Source organism: Phocoena phocoena, chromosome 2 (assembly GCF_963924675.1).
Source record: "Phocoena phocoena chromosome 2, mPhoPho1.1, whole genome shotgun sequence".
Classification (NCBI taxonomy): domain Eukaryota; kingdom Metazoa; phylum Chordata; class Mammalia; order Artiodactyla; family Phocoenidae; genus Phocoena; species Phocoena phocoena.
Window position 1 is genome coordinate 101,800,028 of NC_089220.1, and position 27,038 is coordinate 101,827,065.

Genomic DNA, 27,038 nt, shown 5'->3' on the forward strand with positions numbered 1-27,038 from the left:
GATAGTTTACAGTTTTAGCTCTATTTTCCTCTTTGCTCTAAAAGTTATCCAAGAACTATTCCTTAATTTATAAGTAGCCTACTCCAGACACTTTTAAATTCCTCCTTGTCTACTATTAACTTTGCTATTTCTGTTTTCTTTTTTATTATATTTGCTTGGTATCTTTGTCCATCCTTTATTTTCTTTATACTTTTTTATTTAAAATTTTGTTTTAGATATTTTTCTTCTAGATGTTGTATAGCTGGTTTATTTATATTTCCAGCTCAATCTAAGCGTCTCTGACTTTTAGTGGGAAAATCCAGTCCTTCCACATTAAGTGTTATAATTGGACTCCTCCCACTAACTTATTTTATTTAGTTATTGGCTTATACTACTTATTATGTCTTACTTTTTTTTTTTTTTTTTTTTTTTGCTGTACGCGGGCCTCTCACCGCTGCGGCCTCTCCCGTTGCGGAGCACAGGCTCTGGACGCGCAGGCTCAGCGGCCATGGCTCACGGGCCCAGCGGCTCCGCGGCATGTGGGATCTTCCCGGACCGGGGCCCGAACCCGTGTCCCCTACATCGGCAGCGGACTCTCAACCACTGCGCCACCAGGGAAGCCCTATTTCTTACTTTTAATTGTATTTATTTTTGAAGATTGATCAAATTGTTATTATTTCCCCTTTCCATCTTGTTAACATGACTTCTCTTGTGGATTTTCATTATATTTCCTGTTAGTTTCCCTTTCCTGTTGGTCATGATCAAATAACTATTTCTTTACCATTTTTTAAAACCAGATCTGTATTTCTCCCACCAAAATACTCTATTCTTCCACCATTTCCACTCCAAACTTTAGCATATATTCACTCCCCCCACCAGTTCCACAGCCACTCCACAAATGAGACCTTCCGAACATTTCCCTCCTTTCCACCCACACCTGATGCCCAGATTTGCTGAGATTCATTTATTATTTTTAGTTCCAGACTTTTTAGAGGAGTTGTCAAGGCAGGTGGTGATGTGATCAATTCAGGAAAAGAATAGACTTACAGAGTGGAGAGTCCAGACCACTCAGCAGTCAGAGGGATGAGCTTCTCTGGGCTTTGTGTATTCAGGTGCTGGTAATATACTCTGATTTGGGGGATGGTCCCTTTTACCATTCTCCTAAGATTTTGTATTCTCCTGGCCCTTCCCCATGCTTATGGAGACTTTGATTTGTTTGGTCACTAAGTAAAAGAAACTGGTAACATATTCTTGGGTTATTTTGCAAGACTGAGTGAACTGAAAGTACAGGTCAATTTCCATTCAGTTCCATACAATTTCCTAGGTCAATTTCCATACAGTTCTTTTCTCTCGTTGGTCGGCAGTTTTCTATATTGTAGCGTACAGTGTTGTAAATAAGCAGTCCGATGCTAGGATGATTCTTTCTTCTTTAGAAGTAACTGTTCTTTTCTGGGGAAACTTGTAAGATTTTTCTCTTTTCTTGTAGCTCAGAGATATAATATGCCTAGAAGTCTTTTTTATCATCAGTCTTTCCTGGAACTCTGTGAGATGCAAATCTCTCTTCAGCTAAGAAACTTTTCTTATCTTACTGATTGCCTCTTCTGTTGTATTCTCTACCCCCTTCTCGATTTCTATCCCTCTCCTGATTTATATCTCTCTGTGTTTTTGCACTGTGCTTTGAGGTGTCTCTTTTTCTTATCTTCCAGGATACTAATTCAGACATCAACCATGACCACTTTCTCCTTCAGTTCAACTCTTGAAATTTTTACATCAAAATCTATTTTGGTCTCAGAAAATCTGTGTGTGTGTGTGTGTGTGTGTTGCACTTAAATCTCCTTAAGTTTCCTTATTCTTTTGGTTCAAGTTATCTATGCCAACAGCTATTTCTGTACTGAGGGCTCTACTTGTAATTCGTCTCCCTGGCTGCTGGGCCCCATTAGGAAGCTTCTTTTCCTTTGTTTGCTCACTGGGGCGCTGTCCCATGTACTGGGGTATCTTAAGGGCAGCATTCCCAAAGCAGTGGAAGGAACAGTGGTCTCAACCTCCCCTGGCCAAAGCTTAGCAGCAGATGGTTTGCCGGTCCTCTGGTAAGGCACTAGGAGGAAGCCCTTCCCAGTCTTTTCACCTCTTCAACTCAGGATTGGAGGCAACTCAGCCCATGTGCTCAGCTCCTCAGGAACCAGGGGGACCAGGTACACTCATAGGGACCTTCCCCCTGGTACTCTGTCAGGATGCTGAAGCCTCACCAACATTCCAGGCATTGTCTGCCTCCCAACAGCTGCTTTTCTCGGGAGAGGCAGGTGGGTTAAATTGCAAGTAGAAAAAATGCACCATGTGTCCAAGCTGCTAATCTTTCCAGAACCTCCTGTTCCTCGGTTGTCATGTCTCAGAACTTCCTCACTTCTTGTTTATTTTTGCATTCCAAAGTGCTCAATAAATATGACTGAATAAATGCCACCACTCCTACCACAAATGTTCTCTGGTGCAGCTCTTCTAGCCATTATGATGTTTTTAGAAGCTAACTCAAGCTGGCTTAAATAAAAAACTTTTTTTTTTTTTTTAATCTCACGAAAAAGGAAGTCCCAAGGTAGGGTGGGCTTCAGGGAAGCTTGATTCAGCAGCTCTTCAGTGTCATTAAGGTGAAGGGTTTTTTGTTTGTTTTTTCTCTCTCTGCTCTGCATCCTCGATGTTGGCTTCATCGTCAGGCTGACAGCAAGTTGGAGGCTGCAGTCTCAGGCAGCACTAAGACCTGACAACACCCAGAGAAAGAAAAGTCAAAATCCCCTCATATTTTACTGGCCAGACTGGGTTACATGCCCATTCCTAAACTTGCAAGGGTGATGAGGTTGACCAAAGACCAATCATCCCTAACCACATGGCTGTTTGAGGAGAAGATACTTAAAATCGGGGAATACCTGCTCACAAGCTAAATGTTCTCAGCTCAGTGAGCAGTTTTTCACGTGAAAACAAGAATAGCTGGCACTTGAGTGCTCACCATATGCAAGGTGCCTTACATTCTCATTTAATCCTTATCACAGTCCCCTGAGGTGGCTAATAGTACTATCTTTGTTTCACAGATGAGGGACCCAGAGTTTAACTAACTTTAACAAGGTCACACAGTTAATGAACCATCCTTCTCCTCCTTACAGATTCTATGTCTGAATGCAGCTTAGCACTGCAGTTGGCAACGGAACACGTCCTTTACATATTAATTCCCTTGGACCCCATGTGAGAGCTATAATTACGTACTCTACTTTAAGACACTGTCTTTCATATTAAGGAGCCTGGTAACTAGCTCACAGTGCAAATCATTAACGGCAGACCACTAGGTGTGCTCTCCCTGATGCAGCTGGGACAGTGCAGACCTGTTCAGCCATGCCTTGGAGTTTCACCTTTGTTTATTATATATCAAGCTCAAGAATCCTATTATAAAACAAGCCTCATGATCTTATTATGATACAGCTGAGCCCTATGTGGCTTATGCATTCATTTTATATATTCCCTTAGAAACTAACAAGTATCTGGCAAGTCAAACAAGTATTTTATACTCCTGAGTACACATGAAACTCTTTGCACTTGGGGCTTTGTAGTTTGCATGCGTGTGTGTGTTCAATTAAGTGTTTGCCCATTAAAAGCAGTAAACACTCAAGGAACACAGAACCTATGGGGGGAGGTACCACCTGAAGTTCTACTCCTCAACTCTCCTTCTCCCACTCCCAGGATAATCAGTTACTATGCGGTGTATTTCTATAGATTCCTTGTGCAGTGCATTTATTTTTCTTTAATTTAAAATTATTATTTATAGTAATATTCAAATATACATAAAAGTAGAAATGTAGTAAGGAAGCCCAATGTTCCCATCACCCAACTTTAACAATGACAATGTGTTGTGCTATATTTGACATCACACTATATGTAGTAATTTTTAAATTTATTATAAAGAGAATCTTTCATTAAAAATTCATATACAGAAGGATAAAAAGTAAAAGAATCCTATTCCTCTCCCAAGACCCTTAATTCCAGTGCTCAGAAATAATTTAACCATTTTTAATTTATCAATCTAGAGATTTTCTATACATAAATCATATATTTTTACAAACTTCAAAAATTTCACACACAACAAAGGCCACACATATTTATTAATACTTGCTTTTTCCACTTACTGTATCTTGGAGGTCTTTAGAAGTAAATACCTAGGAGTGGCCTGCATTCTTCAGCAGCTACAGTGTCCCACTGGAAAAGATACTTAACCCAGGAACGTGAAGTGGGTGAAAGCTACTTGATTTGGAAGATATGTAAATTCTACCTCTAAAGCCAGAGGTTTACAAATTGGGTTGTGTACACACCTAGGTGTATGCAAAAAGACCCAATAGAATGTGGGAGGAAATACTGTAGCTTCCATTGATTTTTAACTCATCAATGGAATTGATGAGTTTTAATTTTTGCATATTTTAAAACAGTAACAGTATAACGTATTTGCATTATTTATAAATAAATATTTCCATGTTACGAATGTGTACTCAAGATTTTTAAGTGTGGAGTACACGATGAACAAAGTTGGTAACCACACTCCCAGGCCACTGTTTTAGTGAGTGCCACAGAAAGCAGGGATGCTTGTAAGGCTGAAAGAGTAGGCTGACGGCCTGACCTCTGACAAGTGTTTTAACAGACGTGAAACTCCAAGCCTCCTAAGAATTCCTTAGGTAAGGAGAACCTGTCCCTGGCTGGGGATCCTACAAAAGTACCCACCATCTAAGCAGCAATACACAATGTTTCTACAGAACCCAGACTCTTGTGGGGGGGTGGGGCGGGTAGGGAGGAAGAGCAGGACAGTCTCCTAGTTTGGGAGCACTCTATATTATGATAAGACCCTTTTAGAGACCAAAATCAGTGTTAGTATATTAGATGCTCTTAGGGGAACCTCGTTTAAAAAAAAATAAAAATAAACAAAAACCCATTTGACTTTTACTCAGCATTTTCACTTGACCCTGGAATCCATATCCCCTCCCAACTTTTTTTTTTTTTCTGAAGAGTTATTCTAAAACCTATGGAACTAGAATTTTGTGGGAAAACTTTACAGAAAAACGTTGATCTGGACTTTTTCTGCAGGAAAACACCATCTGCAAAATGTTTAATTTCTACCTTTTATTCTGAAATAGTCAAATAAAAAATACCATAGATGATTTAGCTAAAGAAAACAAACACTTATCCACACATACAAAGAAGCTAGGGCCTCCCCATTTAATTTCTAATTTGAGCTTTCTTAATCCATTTCTTCTGCCAGGAGTTATATATAATTTGTTGCTTATACACTCCAAAGCTAAGCTGTGCTTTTCCCATTTGTGCAAAGCATGGTGGGTATATTTTATATTCTATAAATACAAATGCATATTAGATTTTTTTTCATTTTATTGTGATTTGCTTTATCACTCTTCACAGATACTGTGGGGTTTTTTTGTTTTTTTTTTTTTAACATCTTTATTGGAGTATAATTGCTTTTTAGGTTTTGAAAGGAAATTTCTCTCTGGGGGTGAGAGGAGGAGGTTGTGCTGCCAGGGGATTTAGAATCAGAGATGTTAAAAAGTTACGAGTGTTGGTAAGGTTGTGATGAGACTAACTTTTGTGCATTATTTTGTGAAATTAGCTTCATTGCCTATTTTGCAAAGCACACACCCTTTACTAAAATACAAATGTTTATTGAACACTTACTATAGCCAAGTTCAAGGAAATGGAGATCAATAAAATTCAGCCCTGTGGAAGAACCAAGAGGGAAGAGACAATCCAAGCAGAGGGAAAAGCATACCCACTGGCATGGAAGTACAGCAGAGCATGAAACAGTCAAGGAACTGCCCTGCAGTTACATCATTTCTAAAAGTGACAGCAAGTCTGGCACTAGTTAGAACAAACTTTTACCAAAACTTCAAAACTCAGCTCAAGCATATATCCTTTGGAAAGTCATCTTGGCTCACATATGCATCGCCTCTGAGTTTCTAGCTACACTGTATTTATATAGTTTACAGCACAAATCCCTCTGCATTATGATTGTTGGGTTTTTTCTTTCCACTAGATTACGAGCTCCCTGAGAGCTTGGATTACAGTCCCTGGGGGGCTGAGGACAAAATGCAGCAGGTTGATAAGCAAATGGGGAATGAAGTAGCCACTGAGAACAGATGATCCTTTCAAGAGCTTGGCTTGGATGAGGCAGGATTACACTGCAATGTGGTATGTGCTATGACAGAGAATGTACAAAATGCCAGAGAGCAGCAAATTAGAGAGACACCTCACTCAGCATGGTACGAGGTTAGATGTCCTGATTCTGAGTTTATCATAGTCATGACACAGATGTCAAGGTCTGAAAAGCCAAGGGCCTTTCACAACTCTCAAACTTTTGCCGATATCCTTAGGAACCAAGTAAGACATCTGCCAAAGTACAAGCCAGCTCTTCAGTAAATGAATACGTTATGCAAAAATGAAAAATCATTAAAAAAAATACACAAAGGAATATGAATGGCTGGGTTCACATATAATGAAATCAAGAGCAAAAAATATTACCTTTCCCCAAAGAAAAACTAGTTATCAGTGCCCAATATATAACCATTCACTATTAATAAAAACCCTATTTGACCTATTTAACCTCTCTTCATCCTTCAGATTTGGGCTCAAGCATCACTTTCTTGGGGACACATTCCCTATCCTTCCTGACTAGGTCCCACCTCCTTCCTCAATCCCATCCCTGCATGATCAGCTCTTGGACCACCAAGGCCTCCCCCTCACAGCACTTACCATGGTTGTTATGGACATGTCTCCACATGATTATTGGATTAGTATCTATCTCACCTCCCAGCCATAAGCTTCACAAGGGCAGGGGCACTGTAAGTTCACTACTGTATTCCTATCATCCAGCAGAGGTGCTGGTGCAACCAGGCGCTGAACACAGATCTGTCCAATGAATAACTGAGGCAAGCAGTCCACACAAATCAGCACGTGCATACCACGTGAGCAAAGAATTCCAAACATTCTGAAAAGATTTCAAGGGAGAAGGGAAAAAAAATGGTTAACAGGTCAATTAAGTTAATCAGAGGTCCTACTAATAGGGACTTGCAAAAAATAAAAACTAACTACAATCACAAAACCAAAGTAATGAAAAATTAATCATAATATATTGACACTTTATAAAAACTGGCCTTTTGGGTTCAGAAATACAGAGGCTAACTGTCCAAAAGGCAGGGGGAAAAAAAATAAAATAGACATCGAGAATGAAGAATAAAATAGTCTAATTAGTTCGGTATTATCAAATAGGCTTCACTTTTCAAAATGATGTCTAAAACTCACACAATGGAAACACATTTTATATAAGACAGTCTATACTAGATCAAATTATTCTAATTTCTTTACATTGAGAACAAACAATTCCAAGATATCTTTTTAAAGATACATTTCCACCTCCAGGGATCATTATCATTTTAAAAAGAAAGAGTAGAATCTAGTTTACTGTACTGAGCTATTTAACACTTATTCTAACATAGGACACACAGGTTAAATACGGATCATCTGATCATACTCCCTGACATGTTTTAACAGAAAATAAATATTTTCTTTAACTAGCTGTTAGGCCCCACAAAAACTAGCGAGCCAGGAGGGATCTAATGGCCTGCTTGACATGATTGCTGAATGACTGATAGCTTCAAGCATTCACCCTAGCAGTTGAAATCAATTAATCACTCATTGTAACTGGAGCAGAATATAATTAACTATGTTTGCTTGACTGGTTCAAGTATAATTCCACTAAAATCACTAAAAAAAAAACCCATTAGGAATATAGGCCATTATCAGGAATTGTTGCTAAAATAAAAACAGTAATGAATGAGCGTCTATATGTACTTAATTCACGTTTTTAAAAATTTTTTAAGAAAATGCTGAATACAGGCACAGGTAGAGAAAACAGTATAATGAGTCCCCAAGGGGCCGTCACCCAGCTTCAACAATTACCAACTCACGGTTAGTCTCGTTTTCAGCTTTACTCCCATACCCTACCCAACTGCAGCTCGCAATTTTTTTTTTTTTAAATATCGGCTGTATAGCCTTCTATTTTATTTTATTATTTTTTTTTTTTTTTTGGCTGCGTTGGGTCTTCGTTGCTGCGCCCGGGCTTTCTCTAGTTGCAGCGAGCAGGGGTTAAACTCTTCCTTGCGGTGCGCGGCCTTCTCATTGTGGTGGCTTCTCTTGTTGCAGAGCATGGACTCTGGGCGCGTGGGCTTCAGTAGTTTCAGCTTGCGGGCTCTAGAGCGTAGGCTCAGCAGTTGTGGTGCACGGGCTTAGTTGCTCCGCGGCATGTGGGATCTTCCTGGACCAGGGCTCGAACCCTTGTCACCTGCATTAGCAGGTGGATTCTCAACCACTGCGCCACCAGGGAAGCCCTGCAATTTTTTTTTAAGCAAACCTAAACACAGTATCATTTCACTTTTAGGTCTTCAGCGTGCATCTCTAAAAGGGCTCCTTTTAAAAATGTAACCATGATACCATTATCACACCTCAAGATAATTGCAAAAATCCTTAAAATCATCATATATCCAGTTAGTTTTCCTATTTCCTCATTTTTCATTATTTCTATCAGGATCCAAATAAATCCATAGGTTGTATTGGCAGATAAATCTCAAGTCTCTCTTAATCCATCTTTTTCTTTTTTCCTTGCAAGTCAGTTGTTGAAGAAACAGGGTCATTTGTCCTGTAGTTTTCCAGTCTGGGCTTTGCTGATTGAAGCCTTTGTGGTATCATTTAACGTGTCCCTTTATTTCCTGTGTTTCTAGTACAGAGGCAGTTAGACCCGGAGGCTTGACCAGGATCAGATCGGACTTTTGGCAGGACTGCTTCAGAAGTGGCACGCGTGTCTCTGTTAGGAAGCACAAATTATTGGACTGCTGTCTCTTTGTGAGGTTAGCAGCCACTGCTGCTTGTTGTCTGGGTCCATTAATCATTGTTGGGTACAATGGTGATATTGTATCACTCCTCTTTATTACCTGGAATATTTCTTTAAGAGCATATTCCAAAGGTAACTAGGATTTTGTAAACTATCATTATTAACTCACAGAGTAAAACAGCTTTGGCCTGTGGAAACTTCTTCAAGAGGCCTCCTTCAAGTGGCTTCTCTTGTTGCAAAGCACGGGCTCTAGGCGTGTGGGCTTCAGTAGTTGCAGCATGCAGGCTCAGTAGTTGTGGCGCACGGGCTTAGCTGCTCCACCGCATGTGGGATCTTCCCAGACCAGGGCTCTAACCCGTGTCTCCTGCATTGGCAGGCGGATTCTTAACCACTATGCCACCAGGGAAGCCCCTAGAAAATCTTTAACCCACTTTTAATTCCACTTTTAGTAATTTATTTTATCATCAGACTTAGGATTTTCCTTAAAGGTTTAAAATAATGAACAATCTGAAAACCTAAATATCCAAACAAGAGGGAATTGGTTAATTTTTAAAATGTATAATACATCCATAGAATGAAATATTTACAGTCATTAAAATGATGCAGATACACTATCAATGCATTGTTAAATAAGAAAGGTGCACAGAAAAAAGTCTTAAAGACTATATCCCAAAATGGTAACAATGCAAACTGGGCTGTTCTCATGTTTCCACTGGCTGGTTTAGGATTTGGCTACTTGTCCATCTGCTTTCCAGTCTCCAAAATGTTGTTATCTTCTCTTCGATATTTCTTATCCTTGTTGGATATGCTGTTTTCTTTCCCCAGTCACTATGATTTTACCAGAGATTTTAGGAAAGAGCAGAAGCTAATAAATATTTTCCTCAACCCTCCATTTTTACCTAGTATCATGTTGCTTTTCATAGGAGAGAACAGATACTCTGAAGAGCTTATCAATTACAAAATATATGAATTTCTACTGAAAATAGTGCATACATGTATGTACCTAAGACACACAAACAAGACAGTAATACAGAATACAAGGGTTCATTCACTTGTATCCTAATAATGTAAAGGGTTGGATACAGAAATGATAGTGGGAAAACTAAAACTGGTAATAAACAGAAAAAGTGATTCAAATGGAAGCTGTTTTCAATAAAGAACATAAAACCAGAAATGCTGAAACTGAAGCTGAGCTCTGTGGGGCAAACTAATTATCCTTTCTGTTACTTAGAAGTCAAAAGTGTTTTTCAGGAAACTACAATTTCCTGCGACTTTAGTGACTTCTCTAGAGAAAAACTGTCCCTGGCAGCTGCTTTTAAACTATATCCAACTTGCTCTCTAGTTTTGGGAGACCCTGACTCTTTAAATCTGAATAAAGAACATCACTTCTTATACCCCTGAAGATGGGCTGTCCAGTTCTGTAATGGACCTACTACACTGACCCTCTTGTACTTTCGATTAGAAATACTTAGGAAATTAAAAGCCTTCCCAAGCACATGCACCCACAATTGCACAGCTGCCAAGGACACTAATCTAATCCCATCTTTGGAGAAATAATAATCATTAGGTCTTAAAATGTACAGGCCACAGGGACTGAAATAAGAACTCGAGAGTAGTCTGCTCAATTTGGAGAAATCTTCAGTTTTCACTAGTCTGTGAATATAACAAAAGTGAAGTACCTCAAAGCACAAACTGCTGAAGACACCTCAGAAAACAAGACTTATCAGATAAAGCTGCCATTCCCTAAAAGAAGTCCTTCCCAAAACTGTATATTGCCTGACACTATGGAGAACACTAGTCCAGAAACTGTAATAATTTATTCTATTGCTGATTTAATCTAAACAAAATTTAAATATTCAATTGTAAGTAAAAATAATAAATTTGCAATCATCTGAATCAATATCGATGGTTTCATAAACAAACATAATTAAACATAATATACATTTTGAGGTTTCCAAATTAAAGTAACTAAAAAGTATTGCATATTTTTACTCATTTAACAAATACTACTTATTTAAGCTGGCCTCAATATATTTAATAAATAACTAAATAACTTGGGTTTGGGGCAGATTGTTCTGTGCAGGGCACCACTCTGGGCTTACAATTCTTTTTCTAGGTAAGACTGAAATATCAAGTCTCTTCTTATTTGCTATGAATTTGACAAAGCAGGAAAACGTGGCTCAAATTTTTTAAATACACATCATCAAACTAGACTTTTAAAATAAATGAGGTACTTAGCATTCAAAACTTTGCAAAATATATATAAGACCAGTTTCCAAAATGACTCAGCTCTTCTGCTAAGACAGACACGTTTAAGCACTTTGAATATTGATTAGAAATAATGTAAAGCAGTTGAGACTGTTTTTCAAATGTTCATTGTGTGTAGAAAGAGATATCTAATAATAAAATTTTTACATGAAGTCTTAATTAGGAATAAAGATATCTGTACTTGTGTGGGAAGAGACCATCCTTTCTGCTTAACAATCTCTCTCATTTAGTAAGGACAAGCTGCCTTGCTGGAAGCTTCTTTTGATAGTCCTCAGAGTTCAAAGAGTATGAAACCTTCAAGACGATTTCATCAAGTCTATTTATTAATGCATTTCAAGTTTCAAAAAACCTTACATCTTTGCACAATACTTTATTTTTTGCAATTTTTAGTAAAAATTTCCAAAGTGAACAAAAAGATACTGTATAAAACACAGTGGACATTAAACTGACAGTAGTATTAGATCTCATTTGTCTTGATCCTTTTGTTTTACCACATCTTGATTTGCAGTGGAAAGAGTTCAGTGCACGCATCTCTTTTCAGAAAACATTTAACTTAGACTCAAAATAAAATGGGGCAGTATGTACCTGCCAAAACCCTACCACAGGATAACATTACAAGCAAAAAATGTACATGTTCCAAAGTCTACCACACTCAAGAAGTTACTAATAACTCTTGCAGAGTAAAAGTCACCATTTTAGAAATGCAAACCCACTTCCAACCTTTGCACAGTCCGAAAACAAAGGCATTTAAATGATTTAAAAGCAATTACATATATATCTACCTACCTGTTTGTTTAGAATTATTTATAGTCTATCTGGGGTTTCATGTACAAAATTCGTCTCTAAATCATGTACAAAAAGCTGTATTTTGAAAAAAGTCACCACATACTGTACAAGTTTACAAGGAAGAGATCCCATTATTTTCTCTAGCATTTTTGGCCTTGCTGGCTTGCGTCACATTATGAGAATGATTGTGTAAACCTTATACTCTTAAGAAAAAAAGAAAAAAGAAAAAAAGCCAAACACAAATCTTTTCAACTTTCCCTAAATCTGCCTCCTATGTGAAGCCAGGAAAATCATAGCTGTTTACTTCTAATTTAAGTGATGTAGCTGGAAAACAAGAAGCAATAAATATGTCACAAGCTTAAAGTTTTTTTGTAATGCCCCCTTCCATTCCTGCATAGCAATAAGCCTGTTAATACATTAAATGCTTTTGCCTTCTTTCTTTAAAAAGCCAATTATTTACACCTGTTTAAAAAATAAATTTGGAATGGGACATTGTGCTGTTTCACCTTCATTGCAGTTAAAATAGTTTAGGGAAAAAAAATGTCAGAAGGCCTAGCTACAATTTTAACTACTGGTTGAGCAAATCACTCTTCTTTAGTGGTTACCAATGATCAGTGATGATATGCTGAAAACGCTGTTCAAATATTTTGATAAAATAAGAGACACAGCTTTTCTTTTCCGTATCAGACAAAACCAAAACATAATTAGCATACAAATAAGAGGCTGCAAATAAAAAGAATCATTTCACTGACATAATTGCTACCAAACATGAATAAAACTTCACCTATCACTTCAAAAATGGAATTGAATTAGAAAGCTTAAAATAAGTAAGTGGAAATCAGACATTTACATAAAGAACTAAGCCTGAAGTAGTAGTATGCTGCATATGTCCAGTTTGCACTTAACTGTGTTCTTCAGCATCGTCACTCTTGTGCTCTTAGCAGCCATTTGATAAAACAAAATGAATATCAGAACCAACTCCATCACAAGGAAAAGGTAAACTGATTCTCGTTTCAAAACTGCCTGTGTAAAGCATTACAGAATCCTGGACCACTAAATACCACCATTCTCTGTTATCCTGAGTATGTCAATTAAACAGTAATTTTTCATTAAGAGCGGAAAAATTTTATAATACAAAGAAACATCCATATTGCAATTTCTGTTTACAATTGCACACAGAAGTACAGTGTACGTAAGAAATACATGTCTGCATATAACAAGGTATGTACATTGGCAAGTGATGTCTCCAATGTTGAGGTGGTCGAGCCTCCTAGCCTTGATTGGCAGTTGAAAAAAATATATATATTTCAATTTGTGATAAAAGTTTATCGAGAGCCAAGTTTGCCTGCAAGTGAAGAAAATGCAGCAACGAAGAACAGGGAACACGGGGCACATAATAATATTCTAAGACTTTGTGCCATTAGGTTAAAAATATCTGTCCATAAGAAAATTGGGTTCCTTTTTCACATCCCACCCCCAAATTGGAATTTTCAGGCTTTAAAATTTAAGTAATTCCACCTGATCTGAGGACATGATCTCTTGCCATTTTTTTCTTCAACTGTTATTTGTGAGGGTTTAGTTTGGGGATGATGATTTAATAGGTTTCTCTTTGGAGTGAAGTTTTCCCATTGTAGGCACTAGGAAGAACCAAGGCAAAAGCTGAGTTAACGTCTCATGTGTCCCATCTGATAACTCTCCCGGGGCCTCTGACGCTGGGGTTGCTGAATGGGCTGGGGAGGTCTCCTCCTCTTTAAAGTGCCTGTGCGTCACAAACAAAAGCAAGAGAGATTTACCATGAGCTTTTTAATCTTTAAAAACAAAGCTGCCATTTCAGTTTAAAAAAAAAAAAGGGGGGGAAAGAAAAAAGGTTCTAGATCAGCATTGTCCAAAACAAATATAATATGAGCCGTATATGTAAGTTTCTATTTTCTGGTAACCACAGTGAAAAAAGTTAGAGAAACAGGTAAAATAATTTTAATAATATTTTTATTTCATTTAACCCAATATAGTCAAAATACTATCATTTCAAGATGTAATCAATATAAAGAATCATTAATGAAATATTTCATTTTTTAAATACTAAGTCTTCAGAGTCTGTATATATTTTATATTTACAATACATCTCAGTTGAGACTAGCCATATTTCAAGTGCTTAACAGCTACAACTATTAGATTAATATGGGTCTGAGGATAGACTCCATGAGGAAGAAATTGCTGGGTGTCTTCGAGCAAATGACTTAGCCTCTCTGAAACTCAGATGACTAACAAGTCTGTACAATAGCGATAATAACTAACTCAGATAGTCTGTTGTGAGGATTATATGATAATTCACGAAGAAGTGCTCAACATTTTTTGAGAGCGTTCAATAAACAGTTAAGAGCTGGAAAATCCTTAAAATGAAATTAAAAGAATTGCATCATTAAATGAGGCCATAATTGGTAATGTATCTAAAAAGTGTCACTTGGCCCTTGGAAATCCCTAAGAAACTGACATCAGTTCCAGAGTGCTAACTTGCTAATTTACAAAAAGCAATGACATCAAAATCAAATTTCCTTTGATTCCCACCAAGATACTGTCCCAGCATGACCACTGACCTCTCTTGCCTTAAGATAGGTAAATATAGGGGAACAACTGAGGGAAAATGGAGAAAATTATAAGAAACCCCTAACTTTAAAGAACTTTGTGTAGGGCAGTGGATTTGGCCTGAGGCAAGAGGCTTCAATGAGAAGTGAGTGGGGGGGGGCAGGAGAGGGAACTACTGCCATTTACCTCGGGCCTTGGGACAGTGTTGTCCCACACCTACTTCGCAGGTGTCCTGAGGGGAGCGTGGAAGCGACACCTACCTTGGGGAGGGGGTGGGAGAGACAGGTGGGGGCCTAAACAACCCACAGCAGTCGCTTCCTTACCCTCCTTCTCCAAATCCCATGGTCTAAAGAGGGTATCTCCTCCCAGCCCTGTCTCCCTGATAGGTAAAGGGTGGTGGAGACAAAACCTTAGGAGTTGTTTTCAGAGATGGAGAATAACTATGGTTGTTTGGTGACTGAAGCCTCTACACTACGACTCTCCCACAGACTGGAACTTGTATTTCCCCATAAGCATCATCCCTAGGGAAAATGACTTTACGTGCCAGAAAATATTTCAAGAGCACGAACGTTAAAAACCATAACTGAAGAATCGCTATTAGAATAGAAAGAACAATCATTTAGAAGTAGTCTATCATAATAAAACCAAAAAGGGAAGATTTTTGGATTTTTTTTTAAAGGATATATTAGCATTAGCAAAGGATATATTAGCAATTTTTTAAAAGGATATATTAGCATTAAATCGGCAGCCATAAGCTAGACTGGGTTGATTAAAAAAAACAAAAAAACACACACTTAAAAATCAACTACATAATTCATCCAATAATTCCATTCTCAAGGAGAAAGTATTATATATTAGTTACTTAAGACTCATTTATAATTCAGTTCTACTTGCTAAATGGTTCTGAGTAATAAAAATATTGCTCAAATTGTCTTACCTGGAAGAGGTTTAGGAGGAGGCAACTTTGGATTACTACTTGGAGTATGAACACTGCATATCTTAATAAAACCGGCCATTAACATGATCAGGGCAATTCCCATAAGTAATACTGCCCACCAATAAGCCTAGAAATAAACAGATTTTTCCACTGAAAAAACTATAAAATATTTTAGAGTATTTTATATTATATTAAATATACAATAGGATATATTACATTTTAATTTTTAAAGAACATCTGTTCATTGGGAGTTGTAGATATCATGTAAAAGCACATATATATTAATCTCTAAATAAAAAGTACAAAGGAGAAAACAAAAATCACCCATAATTTCACTTCCTAGAGGAAACCACTCAATCTTATTTTCATTTCAGCCTCTTTTCTATATAACTATGTTTGTCATACTCAGAAAAACACACGTGCAAAACTGGGGTCATCCTGCATATAGTTTATATTGCATTTTCCCATGTTACTAAATATTTTCTGATTTAAATACTTCCTTCCCTTCTTTTACCTGTTACTCTTACAGACTTTGCTTTTTATACTATCCAGTGACTTAGAAAGTATATAACTTGCTTTAAATTCTACTAGATAGATTTTTAAAATATTCTTTAACCTATATTTTTTTCTAATCATCAAAGCTAAGACTGAAATTCTATCTTTTTTGAGACCCCTCTTTCCTGTTTCTCTATTTCATTTGGAACTTGAGTCCCAGACTACTGTTATTAAATTATTCCTATACAATGTATCTTAGTTCTCATTTTATATATATATATATATATATATATATATATAATATCTATTACATATATACTCACTTATTTAAAGGTTAACTGTCTTCTTTAATATGAAAAGTGGAAGGATACACACATTCTAGAAGCAGGTAAAGTTTACCTCTAAGAAGGTACTAAAAAATTTCATTTCCAACTTAAGTCAAACTAAATCAATTAGCCAAACAAAGAACCTTCAAAAACTACTGACATAATCTTATTTATAGAAAAATTACTGTTGCCATTCTTAATAAATTTAAGTCTATTTTGCAATTCAAAATATTCAATTTTTGTCTTAAGATAGCATGTACTAATAAACATCATACAAAATAGTAACAACTAGAAAACTATGAACCTTATATTGGCTTATGCAGATTGCTATAATACATATATAGTTATTGCTAATTATTGCCAATAAAACTCCCATTTAAGAAGCGCTTCTCGGATCTGGGGCCTTAAAACCAGCAGTCTACTACTTCTATACTGTTTTCTTTATCCAGCAGTGACAATATAATTAAAGAAACAGAAGCTGAAATAAAAATGAATGTTGTGGTAAAATACCCCAAGCCACTTTCCCCGTGTGTGCATAAAGCCTTTCATATATATACATATAAACATATCAATTTAATTTTGAAAGAATCCCAAACTTATAGAAAAGTTCCAAGTACAGTACAAAGAAGTTTGTAAAATCTGGAACCATCTGAGAGTAAACTGCTACCATGATGTCCTGTTACACTTGAACAATTCAGCATATAGTTCCTGCAACTTAAGGGGGTTTTCCTAGATAATCATAACAAAATCAGGAAATTGGCATTGTTACATCACTACCATTTAATCCTCAGACCTCCTCATTCAAGTTTTGCCATATGTCCCAATACCACCCGATTCAGAACTGTGCTGCGTTTACCAGCTGTGTTTCTTTAGTCCCCCGCAATCTGGAAACAATCCACAGTCTTCCCTTAGCTTATATAACTTGACACTTTTGAAGATTACAGGTCAGTTATTTTGCATTGGAATGTCCCTCAATTGGGGTTTCTCAGATGTTTCTTTATTATTAGATTCAGGTCATACATCTTTAGTAAGAATATCTCAGAAGTGATGCTGTATTCTTCTCATTGCATCCAACCAGGTGACACATGACTTTGATCTCATTACTAAGGACGTTAACTGGATCACTTGATCAAGGTGTTAACTGCCAAACTTTACCAAAAAGATACTCTTCTCTTTTGTAGTCAATGAGTATTTTGTATGGACATAATTTAGAACTAGATAAATATTTTATTCTTCATAAAACTTTAAATTTATTCCCTCATGATTTCCTATTTTCCTTAATGGGTTATAATCCATTACTATCATTATTGTGTCTTCTGGGCATGTCCTCACCATTCTTTGAGCACTTCAGCTGGCACAAGGAGTTCCAGGTTCATCTTGTTCTTTCCCTGCCCCAGCACTGGAATCAGTCATTTCTCCAAGGAGCCCTAGTTCCTTTAAAAACTGGCCCTCCTAAGCAGACACCCTCCTCACAATACTTGTACTCTGACATCACAAGCCAGTCACCCCTCCACAGGGTTCAAAGGGCACCCTGCCCTGTGCCAGTACAGCTCCCCTCACCAGGCATGGATGCCTTGCTTGGCCTCACCTAATTGCCTTTAGGAATGAAGTGTTCAAGAAAGGAGAGAGCAAGGGGTGATGCAAGTCAGCCTTACTGCCGAAAGATTTATCTTTAAAGAGAAGCTACAAATCTGAATTTTTACATGAAATCTGTTTTTAAATGCTAACAACTCATTCAAAATTTCTAAAAACAACAGGTAGACCATACAAGACACATTTGCTGGGCGGAATCTGGCTTGGAAACCACAGCTTACAATCTACTTTTCAGAAGCCATTTCTTGCATCCTACTGAGATTGCCAGATAGTTTTCTAAAACTTTCTTTTGGTTTCTGTAGAAAATAATTTTCAGAGCACTGCTCTTCCCTGTGAGTCTTTAGGTTAATATTCCCTTTCCCTTGTTAAATAAATTTCCCACAGGCTCCTGTTGTTTTTCCTGTTTTATTCATCCTCAAATAACAGACCTGCTATTTATCAAAAAAAAGGCAGGGTTTAAGTCCTGTCCTCAGTCTGTCAACTCAGGTGCTGGCTGATTCCTCTTTTCATTTCTGCCTACTGTCACATGCAGAACTATATGCACAGCTTTTGTCATGTTCCAAGCATCCAGAGGCCTTTTAAATGTGGCATTCAATGAAGTTAAGACCTTCTCCTACCTCTCCTGTCTTCAACTCTGACACTCTGACCCAGTAAAATCATTAAGAACCCAAATCACCAGCTTGTACTGCTACAAGTACTCTTCCTGCTCTATACCAGTGGTTCTCAACCTCGGCTACACATTAGAATCGCCTGGAAACTCAGATACCTGGACGAAATCCCAGGCTCCAGTAGGGTAGGGGTGGGATCCTGACATCAGCAGTTTTGTTAAAGCTGCCACATGATTCCACTATGCAGCCAAGACTGAGAACTACTGGTCTCTACCAAGGGTCAGCAAACTTTTTCTATAAAGAGCCCAACAACTAACATTTTAGGCTTTGTGGGCCATATGGTCCTGGTCAAAAAAATTCATTTCTGCCACTGTAGTACAAAAGCAGCCATAGATAAGACACAACACAGGTGAATGTGGTTGTGTTCCAGTAAAACATTACTTACAATTCAGTGTTCTGGTGGAGGGCCCAGGGAACTGCATTTTAAACAAGCATGCCCTTGACTAGGATGCAGATGAGTGCTTCTTACTCAGTGTAGATATGCTGGCATTGTGGTACAGGACCATTCTGAGCAATGCAGGAAGTTTAGCATACATGGCCCTTATCCATCAAATGCCAGTAGAGTCCCTCAGTTACTCTGACAACTACTGGTAATTTCCAAATACCCTCTGGAAAGGCAGGATCACCTCTAATGTGATCCACTTTATAAGCACAAAGGGCCAAGGGTCTTCCTACTACCTTCAGGCTGGTGGGCTCGTTCTGTTATGGGAGACGCCCTTCCATTCCTGACGTTCACTATATTCTCGAACACATTTCCTTCCTTCTAGTCTTCCACATGGTCATCAGTGTTACAACTACTTAAAACACAGAACTATGTCATTCCTCTATGTAAAACCGTTCTTCAAAAGCTTCCCACTGGGCTTCCCTGGTGGCGCAGTGGTTGAGAATCTGCCTGCCGATGCAGGGGACGCTGGTTCGAGCCCTGGTCTGGGAAGATCCCACATGCCGCGGAGCAACTAGACCCGTGCGCCACAACTACTGAGCCTGCGCATCTGGAGCCTGTGCTCCGCAACAAGAGAGGCCGCGATAGGGAGAGGCCCGTGCACCGCGATGAAGAGTGGTCCCTGCTCACCGCAACTGGAGAAAGCCCTCACACAGAAACGAAGACCCAACGCAGCCATAAATAAAAAAAAAAAGCTTCCCACCAAAGATCTCCACGATAAATCATTAAGTGGGAGAGAGATAAAAAAACAGAGCACACAATGAATTGCGGCCCAGTAAATATATGATTCCACTTGTCTTTTTAAAATATATTTTCTTGTAAAAATACAGTTTCTGAAAAATATATAAGAAACTCGTCTTGAGAGGACTGGGCTCCAGGGAAAAAAGGCGGCTTACTTTTCAACATATTACTTTGTCAATTAAAAAAAAAAAGGATAATCACACTTTTCAAAAGGATAAAAGTGAAAAAAAATTTTATTTAAAATATTTCTTATGTCTGTGACTATTTCAGCTGCTCTCTCTTCATAAAACATCCACCTGTCCCCCTACTTACTAGTCCTTAAGAACTTAGCTTTGGTATCACATCCTTAAAGAAGCCTTGTCCAAATAGGTTCTCCTATTTCCTGTGAAAACATGATGCAGAACTGAAAATATGTTTCTATGTGCTTATCCTCTCTATCCCAAACTGGACTGCAAGCGTTTTGAATTTATATTCTATAAACTCAGTATATACTCTACCAAAAAGTACCTGTTGGACTAGTTATTACACGTGAGTCATTACTCCAAATACTGACTTATCGAAACACTTCTCATTTATAATATTTATTTATTGTATCTAGATTGCACGCACGCACAAATAATGCAAAAGGTTCTTACAACAGAGGACATAAAAAATTATGGTTTGACACCCCTTCTAATGCCAGTTTTTCAGTACCTATACAGTTTTAAATAGAGATGCAAGTAGTATGGCAGTAACAAAAGCAGACTGGAGAGAGGAAGCCTGAATTTAACAGTGGTTATAACTTTGTAGAAAACAAAGGTCAAAAGGACTGAGTCCCAGCTGAGATCAACAGACATTTACGAAAATGTGGCACCCAGGTCCTTGAGAATTTCCAGTCCCTTCTAGCAGTGTTCCTGGTCTTCCTCTAAAATCTTCCAGGATATATACCTATATACCTCAAAAGCCCAAAGCTGAGATGTTTTCGTGACAATGATAGTAGCTCTCAGAAATAGAATGTCGCAGTGGATAGAAGATAGCAAGGAAAAACCAAACAAAACAATAGTGCATTTGAGAGTGTTAGTAAATATGGTCACCTTTGGTAGACAAGATTTTTTAAAATGCCCCCTTCAAGAGAGAATTATCAGAGAGTGGTAAATGCTAAATGACATGTTTTCTCATATACTATAAAATCTGGAAAAAGAATACCAACCAGGCTAACAAGTGCAATGTATGTGTTTCATCTCAGAAAAGAGATCACAGTTTGTCCACCTGTTAAGAGTCTGAAATAAAAGAGAGCTGTCATTCATTCAACAGGCATTTAATGAATGTAAATTACGAGTCAAGCTCTTGTCTTTCATAGATACAAGGGTGTTAAGTGAAACTTCAGAGACAAAGACATCCAAAAGTTTAAAAAACAGCTTAGAAGTTAACAAGTACTAAATCAAGTCTGAGAAAATAATTCTACATAAGAAACAGATAGATGATGTTCAATACATCCACTTATATGGCCAAAAGAACACAAAGTAGAAAAATTAAGTAAAAATGACAAAAATGAAAGGTCAAAATTTGCCAGTCTAATTTATTATGTTCTAATTACAGTAGTTTTTTATTTAATAATCTAAATAAACAAAAAGGACCTATAGGCTAACAAAACAATAAAACAGGTTTCACTCAAAAAACTGTGAGGGGGAAGGGGCAAGACAAGCCATCAAGTCTCTTCAGACATAAGATAATCTTAGCTGATTTTAAAGTGATAACAACTCTCAGTCACAGCAAACACGCTCTAGACTTCCGGGTAGTCACAAGACCATGTGGGACCCACAGTCCCTGGTCAGGATACTGATTATGCCATCCTGCAGGGGCAGAAAGCATCCCTTCATCCTTCAGAAGATACCATTGTCTGGACTCTGACTAAATGTTCTTTTATCCTTCAACACTCCACGCACCACCCCTCTCGAAAGCAACTGGCTACTAATCTTCTTGTTACTTTATACTTAGCCTGGGCAAGCAGGTTAAAATACCACTGAGAGATACCAGAAAACATTACAACTTCAAAGTTAGGATAATATGTATGATTTTTTCTTTTCCATATAAGTTATGACATAGTAATCTGCTTCATTCATCTAGCAAACACATACTGACTCCTTACCATATGCTAAGCCCTGTGACAATACTGCATCTTTGTTGTTAAAGTTTCGGTAGTGATATCTATGAGGCCTATTCTACTAGGCAACAAAGAACTCTGGAGGTCCACAACCACCTTCCATTTTCAACACAGCAGGAAGACAAAGTAGAAAATTTCTGTTACAAGTCTTTTAAAAAGGAGTCATTACACTGCAGAGACTAAAAATGCTTCCCAAACTTTAGCACGCACCATCACATACCGACTCAGGGGTCCACGTGGGACCTACCTGATCATTTGCATTTTTATCAAGTTCCCAGGTGCTGCTGATGCTGCTGGTCAGGGGACTACACTTTGAGATCCACTGGTCTAGATTAGGGCTTGGCAGACACTTCCTATCAAAGGCCAGACAAATATTTTAGGCTTTATGGGGCCAAGCAGTCTCTGCTGCAACTATTCACAGTGCAAAAGCAGCCATAAGCAATATATAACTGAATAGGCATGGCCATGTTCTGATAAATCACTACTTATGGACACTGAAATTTGAATTTCATATAATTTTCAGAAGAATATATTTTTTAAAATTAATTATGGCCATTAGTTCCGTTATGGTAATATTCTTTTTTTTTTTTAATAAATTTATTTTATTTATTTATTTTTGGCTGTGTTGGGTCTTCGTTGCTATGCGCAGACTTTCTCTAGTTGCGGCAAGCGGGGGGCTACACTTTGTTGCAGTGCACGGGCTTCTCATTGCAGTGGCTTCTCTCATTGCGGAGCACCGGCTCTAGGCGTGCAGGCTTCAGTAGTTGTGGTGCACTGGCTTAGTTGTTCCGCTGCATGTGGGCTCTTCCAGGACCAGGGCTCGAAGCCATGTCCCCTGCATTGGCAGGAGGATTCTTAACCACTGCACCACCAGGGAAGTCCCCAGAATAATATTTTGATTTTTTTCAACTACTTATACACGTGAAACCATTCTTAGCTGTAAGCCATACAAAAATAGGCAGTGGGCTAAATTTGGCTCATGAGCCATAGTTTGCCAACCCCTGTTCTACATGAATGGTTGGTTCTCAATCCCAGTTGCTCATCAGAATTGAGAGTTGGGAGCTTTGAAATGACCCAAACACTTTATACTCCATCCCCAGAGATTCTGACTTAATTGGTCTAAGCCCTTAGGTGATTCTCATGTACAATATGAATAAAGGTCAGGTAAGTTTGGAAAATGAAGTTAAAAAGATTTTTTTATCATGGGGCTTCTCACAATATTATCACAAATCTCTAAGAGGGGACTATAGTATGCAATATTTTCCAGATTCCTTTGACCACCAAACCTATGGATCTAGTGTTCTGTGAAGCACTTGGAAACACTGCTCTAAATCTTTCATAAAGAACACCAGATACTTACCTAGGTTCATAAAATTACAGCAAAATAAGAGAGAAGAAATTAATTTAAAAATGAGAAACATAGTTGACTCTTGTCAAAATAATAATAAAAAGATGAACTCCTGATAAAACTGAACAAATTAAAAAGAAAAAAGCCACAAACTAACAGGCAATTATTTTAAAGTGTGGGGTAAATACAGTGATAGATTTGGAAAAAATCAAGGTCAAAGATGGTTTCCTATGTCAAACTTAACACAAAAGGTGCAAAAAATGTGAACACATCAGTAACTATGGAAGAAAATGAAGAAGAATTACCAATGTACCCATTTAATGAAAAGGAGACAGTGGTACAGGGTCTTAACAGATTTACTGGTGAATGCTCTCCAACTTTTCAAGAACTAGGTGACCCCTTGATAAATCCAAAGGCTGTTTATCATTATCTCCTGGCGAGACACACAGTAGGCACTCAGCCTACATTCAAACATTACTGTCAAAAACAACTTTTCCCCAGAAAAGAAAGTAAAAGTCTTTATTACATCATTTCCATGGTGCCTACAGCAGTCAGTAACTCATGCCCTGAACTATTAAACTGTTAAGGTTCTTCCCACTCTACCCTGAGATGCCATAGTATACTGTGGAAAGGAGACAAAAGAGCCACGAGGTACCAATGGAAAGGAAAGTCAGTGAAACTAACCCATCATCCCTTTCACAGCTTCTTACCAGAGCAAACTACTAACCTACATTACTAACTAGAAGGACACTTTCCTTATACACGATGAAAGACCAGTGTAACAAAATGAACTCTGCCATGCAAGTGAACTCTGCAAGTAACACAAATGAGACAAATAACTTGTAAGGAAGTGGCTGTTGTTTATCTTACTGTTTGATCTGATTAGTGCCCACAAATGCGGCAACAGCCTAACAGTACTCTTCCGGCATTATGGACCATGCTATTTGAAAGGGTGGCATGTGAATGTCAACACTGATTTAAAATAACAATGTTCTATACCCATTTAAGGCAAATCTGCATAAACCTAAAAGTGCCTGATTAATCAGCTCCAGAGCACAAGACTTCACATTGCTACAATTCATTGTAAGAAGCATTTCACAAAATCCTCAAATCTAAAATATGAAAAAAGCTTTTAAAAACACTTTAACTAAAAAGATCATTTCTATTAAATATTTTAAAATAGGAATGAGTTTTTGAAATTGTAAATAAAATGAATCAAAATTAAATATAATGGAGAAAAGTGGAAAAATATTATTTTTAGATGATATGATTTACTATCTAGAAAACCTACAACATCTGGCACAACAACATAAACTCAGCAGAACATAACTCTGAGATTCCAATTATCAGATTTTTTTCTTTGAACACACTATTTCCCATAGTAGACAAGTATACTAGATCTCAACTTTTTATTAGAGATAATCAGAAAAAAAGAAAATAAGAACTGGATTTGAGTTGAAAACAGGGAAGTAAGGGAGCCAAGAAATGTAAGCTGCCCAAAGTCACAGAATTATCAAACGTCAGAAGGATGATCTGATCCTCGTGTAATTCCAAGCCTGTACCCTTTTCACTTTACCATAGTGCCAGAAGGCACCTTTAGGTGCTTTTTTTTTTGCGGTACGCAGGCCTCTCACCGCTGTGGCCTCTCCCACTGCGGAGCACAGGCTCCAGACGCACAGACTCAGCGGCCATGGCTCACGGGCCCAGCCACTCCACGGCATGCGGGATCCTTCCGGACCAGGGCACAAACCCGTGTCCCCTGCATTGGCAGGTGGACTCTCAACCACTGCGCCACGAGGGAAGCCCTAAAAATCACTCTTCAGATAAAATACAGTTGACCCTTGAACGTGGTGGGTTAATCATAGTTAGCCAACCATCTCCAAAGTCCTCTATATCCATGGTTCCTCCACACCGGCAGATTCAACCAACTCCACACTGTGTACTACTGTAGTATATACTATTGAAAAATATCTGCTTATAAGCAGACCCATGCAGTTCAACCCATGTTGTTCAAGGGTCAACTATAACTCCAGTATAAACAGAAAAGAAGTGATTTTCTCATAACAGGGGTGACCTCTAACCAAGTAAAATTATGATCAAATCATTTTAAGATAAGGTTTCTTTATAAATAAAAACTATACTTACCACAATCCATTCAGCAATGTTTTCATAGAGCTCTGGACTGAAAATTGCTTTTTTAAGCCTAGCTAGAGGACCATCAGCATCTACTAATCTGCACCGCATGAAAACATCACAGTAGCCTCTAAAATCATTGCATGGGGATCCAGGTTGCAGGGTGATGGTTCGACCAAGGAAGTACTTGTTCCACTGCACAGACCCTGTACTGGCACAGGTTGCTGGCTCCACTGCAAAAGAAGTGTCAAATATAAGTTGAACATCAGATTTCCTATCGGGCTAGCTCGGGAGAGAGGGAGGAAAGGAAGAAACTGCCTAAAATCATCACCATGACATGTTATATAGACTTTCATTAGTTAGACTAGATAACACCACTGGTAATTCACCTTAAACATTACAGCATAAACAAACAACCAGCAACTCCTGACTTAGTGCCTACAATGGCTTTAAATCCTTCTAACAGTATTTATATTAATTATTGTAAAAACGCTGGCAGGTTTTGTCTAGTTTATCATTTTAAAAACACTGTAGGGACCATAATACTAGAAACACAATTCTATACTACATTTTAAAATTTCTCAAGAGGATCAGTTCAGCTGGAAATTATCTGTTCCAACTGTATATCAAAGTTTAACACTTAAAATTTAGGAGAAAATAAGGTTTTTGAAACAGATTTTATACTCTTGCATTTTAAAAGCCTTACTCTTCTTCATACAGCAGACATGGCATAATTCCTTATCATCTTTGCCATCAGAACTGGCACAGGTGCACTCCTCCAAGCCATATTTCTCACAGATAGAACCTGCACATTGCTGAAAGAAAAATAAAAGACCAATTATTTAATCCCTATACAGTCAAACCTCTTGTTGACAATAGCAGACAGAGACACCTCCAATGCTAAAATAATTAAGTAGAAATACAAGTCGGGGGGCGGGGGAGAAGCATAGATTAGTATCAGAAATGGATGGTATAAACACATCTTAAAAAGAGTAAGTGCAGGGGCTTCCCTGGTGGCGCAGTGGTTGAGAGTCTGCCTGCCGATGCAGGGGACAAGGGTTCGTGCCCCGGTCTGGGAAGATCCCACATGCCACGGAGTGGCTGGGCCCGTGAGCCATGGCTGCTGAGCCTGCGCGTTCGGAGCCTGTGCTCCACAACGGGAGAAGCCACAACAGTGAGAGGCCCGTGTACCATAAAAAAAAAAAAAAGTAAGTGCAAATAAGATAGTAAATCTTTAAAGAAATGGTAACTTAAAAATCTAGACCAAACAAAAACAGAGAAGGAGATTAGATGAGCATCGACTTTATGTTGGTTATTATGGCTCCTTTATAAGAAGAGAAAAATGAAATTTTCCTCATGTAGAGGAAAGTGATTATTTAGCCAAGAAAGCTTTAAAGGCTTCACATTCAGAGGAAATAACTGAGAGTTCTTTTATTTAGAGTATTAAAATGTTAATTTATAAAACTTAAAAGAAATACAAAGTTACACGCCTAGTTACATAACTATTTTTCTCTAGAGAGTATCAAACGCATGCAGTAGAAAGATGAAAGACAAGTCAATAACTAATCAAATGCCACCAGGCACTTATGCCACATAATGCGTTCACAGCTTTGTGAGGAAATAGATAGGGACCGAGATTAATTACTTTATGCGGCTTTAAGTGGCAACAAACAATTATC

General features: G+C 38.0%; 1 protein-coding gene across 1 annotated transcript in view; it reads right to left on the reverse strand.

The window, feature by feature from the left end:
* Positions 1-11,467: 11,467 nt before the first annotated feature.
* Positions 11,468-27,038, reverse strand: part of ADAM10 (ADAM metallopeptidase domain 10) — a 110,950-nt gene continuing 95,379 nt past the window's right edge. The window contains exons 13-16 of the mRNA XM_065901445.1: positions 26,066-26,174; positions 25,372-25,592; positions 15,471-15,597; positions 11,468-13,709 (exon numbers count right to left, since the gene is read on the reverse strand). Of these exons, the coding sequence (XP_065757517.1) occupies positions 13,615-13,709; positions 15,471-15,597; positions 25,372-25,592; positions 26,066-26,174 (552 nt within the window). The 3' untranslated portion in view covers positions 11,468-13,614. The remainder of the gene's footprint in view (positions 13,710-15,470; positions 15,598-25,371; positions 25,593-26,065; positions 26,175-27,038) is intronic.